Below are 1,777 nucleotides of genomic sequence, written 5' to 3' on the forward strand. Positions count from 1 at the left end.
CTCGTATGATGCTGCAGCGGTAGACACCACCTCAAGGAGCAATGTGAGGGCCAACAGATGACCATGGTGCTAAGATGTCCTGGAACCACATACTGCATTGTCCTTGCCTTCAGTGTCTCCAGGACACGTTTCAGGCCAGGTTCCAGGGCCTACATGAAGACAACACAGCCTCTAGAGCAGTGGCTCTCAACCTTCCTAATGCTGCGGCCCTTGAGTACAGTTCCTCATGTTGTAGTGACCACCAGCCATAAAATGATTTTCATTGCTACTTCATAACTGTAATTTTGCTACTGTTATGAAGTATAATGTAAATACCTGTCTTTTCTAATATCTTAGGTGACCCCTGTTAAGAGTTGGTTGAGCCCAAAGGGGTTGCAACCCATAGGTTAAGAAGCACTCGCTGCTCTAGTCTCCTGACTCTCTATGACTTTAAATAGGGTTCTCTTTTTCTAAAATTTGTTTTGAGATTTATTTCTTTTAGTTCATGTATATGGCAGTTTTACCTGCATGAATATCTGCATGCCATGTGCATGCAGTGCCTACCCACCTAGACAATAAGACAGTGTTGATCCCCTGGAATTGGCATTACAGACAGTTGTGAGCTGCCATGTGTATACTGGGAATCAAACCTGGGTCCTATGGGAGAGCAGTCAGTGCTCTTAAGTGCTGAGCCATCTCCAGCGTTTATCTTTTAAATATGTATTAATTTTTTTTTCGAGACAGGGTTTCTCTGTGGCTTTGGAGCCTGTCCTGGAACTAGCTCTTGTAGACCAGGCTGGTCTCGAACTCACAGAGATCCGCCTGCCTCTGCCTCCTGAGTGCTGGGATTAAAGGCGTGCGCCACCATCGCCCGGCAATATGTATTATTTTTATGTGTGTGTCTGCGTCCATGTGAAGGTGCTCATAGATGGCACTGAGTCACGTGGTGCCTGAGCTGCAGGCTGGCATGGGTGCTGGCTGGGAACCGAACCTGTGTCCTCTGGAAGGGCAGTAAGCACTCCTAACTGCCCGCCCTCTCTGCAGCTCTTAAACAGGTTTGTATTAACCTCCAAAGGCAGATCTGATAGACTGGATTATGCTAAAGCCCAGCGGTTATCCCATGTCAGACATCCTGGTGGGCACACATGCTGGGTGTGCAGAAAGTTCACGGCGGCAGCAGCGGTGGCTCAAGCCCCAGGCAGTGCTGTATCAGGCACATTCAGTGACCACAGCCTGTGTCTGTCCAAGGAATGGTTGTTCCTGGGTAAGCATCATAACTACACGGTATCTGGAAACAGCTAATACCAAAACCTGCTCCAAGTTGTCGGCAAAATAGGTGAATACTGTCAGGTGCTAAAGGAGACTGACCTAGAAAGCTGTCCATGGGTGGAATATGGGGCAGTCTGGGGTCAGGGAGAACAGTAGCCATGAGGAAGAGCGAGAACAGTCCAGCATATTCCCTCAACACCAGGTGGCCTGCTCACCCCTGAAAACGGCCTCAGACTTGCTGCTGTATGAGGGAAGTGGGGCAGAAGTATAGCCCAGTACCTAAACACCAAACCTCAGGTGAGCATGGTACCACTCACCAGCATGCCGTGCAGAGGGAGGAAGCCACGGATCCGGAACTGACTGGCCCCGGTGACACTTTTGCTTGTGTATAGCAGCATATCTGAGAACTGAGGGATGAAAAGATGCAGACAAGGGACAAAGCTTCAGTGTCAGTATAGTTAGACTTGAGCTACAGCCAGCCATGGTGTGTTTACCAGATCTACAGCCAGCCATGGTGTGTTTACCAGAT

The 1,777-nt window shown here is 49.1% G+C and overlaps 1 protein-coding gene across 1 annotated transcript in view; it reads right to left on the reverse strand.

The window, feature by feature from the left end:
* Farp2 (FERM, ARH/RhoGEF and pleckstrin domain protein 2) overlaps positions 1-1,777 on the reverse strand; it is a 112,456-nt gene that overhangs the window by 7,825 nt on the left and 102,854 nt on the right. Inside the window, exon 21 of the mRNA XM_005361371.2 lies at positions 1,566-1,655. Coding sequence (XP_005361428.1) covers positions 1,566-1,655 — 90 coding nt within the window. The remainder of the gene's footprint in view (positions 1-1,565; positions 1,656-1,777) is intronic.

The sequence above is a fragment of the Microtus ochrogaster genome, linkage group LG4 (assembly GCF_000317375.1).
Source record: "Microtus ochrogaster isolate Prairie Vole_2 linkage group LG4, MicOch1.0, whole genome shotgun sequence".
Classification (NCBI taxonomy): Eukaryota; Metazoa; Chordata; class Mammalia; order Rodentia; family Cricetidae; genus Microtus; species Microtus ochrogaster.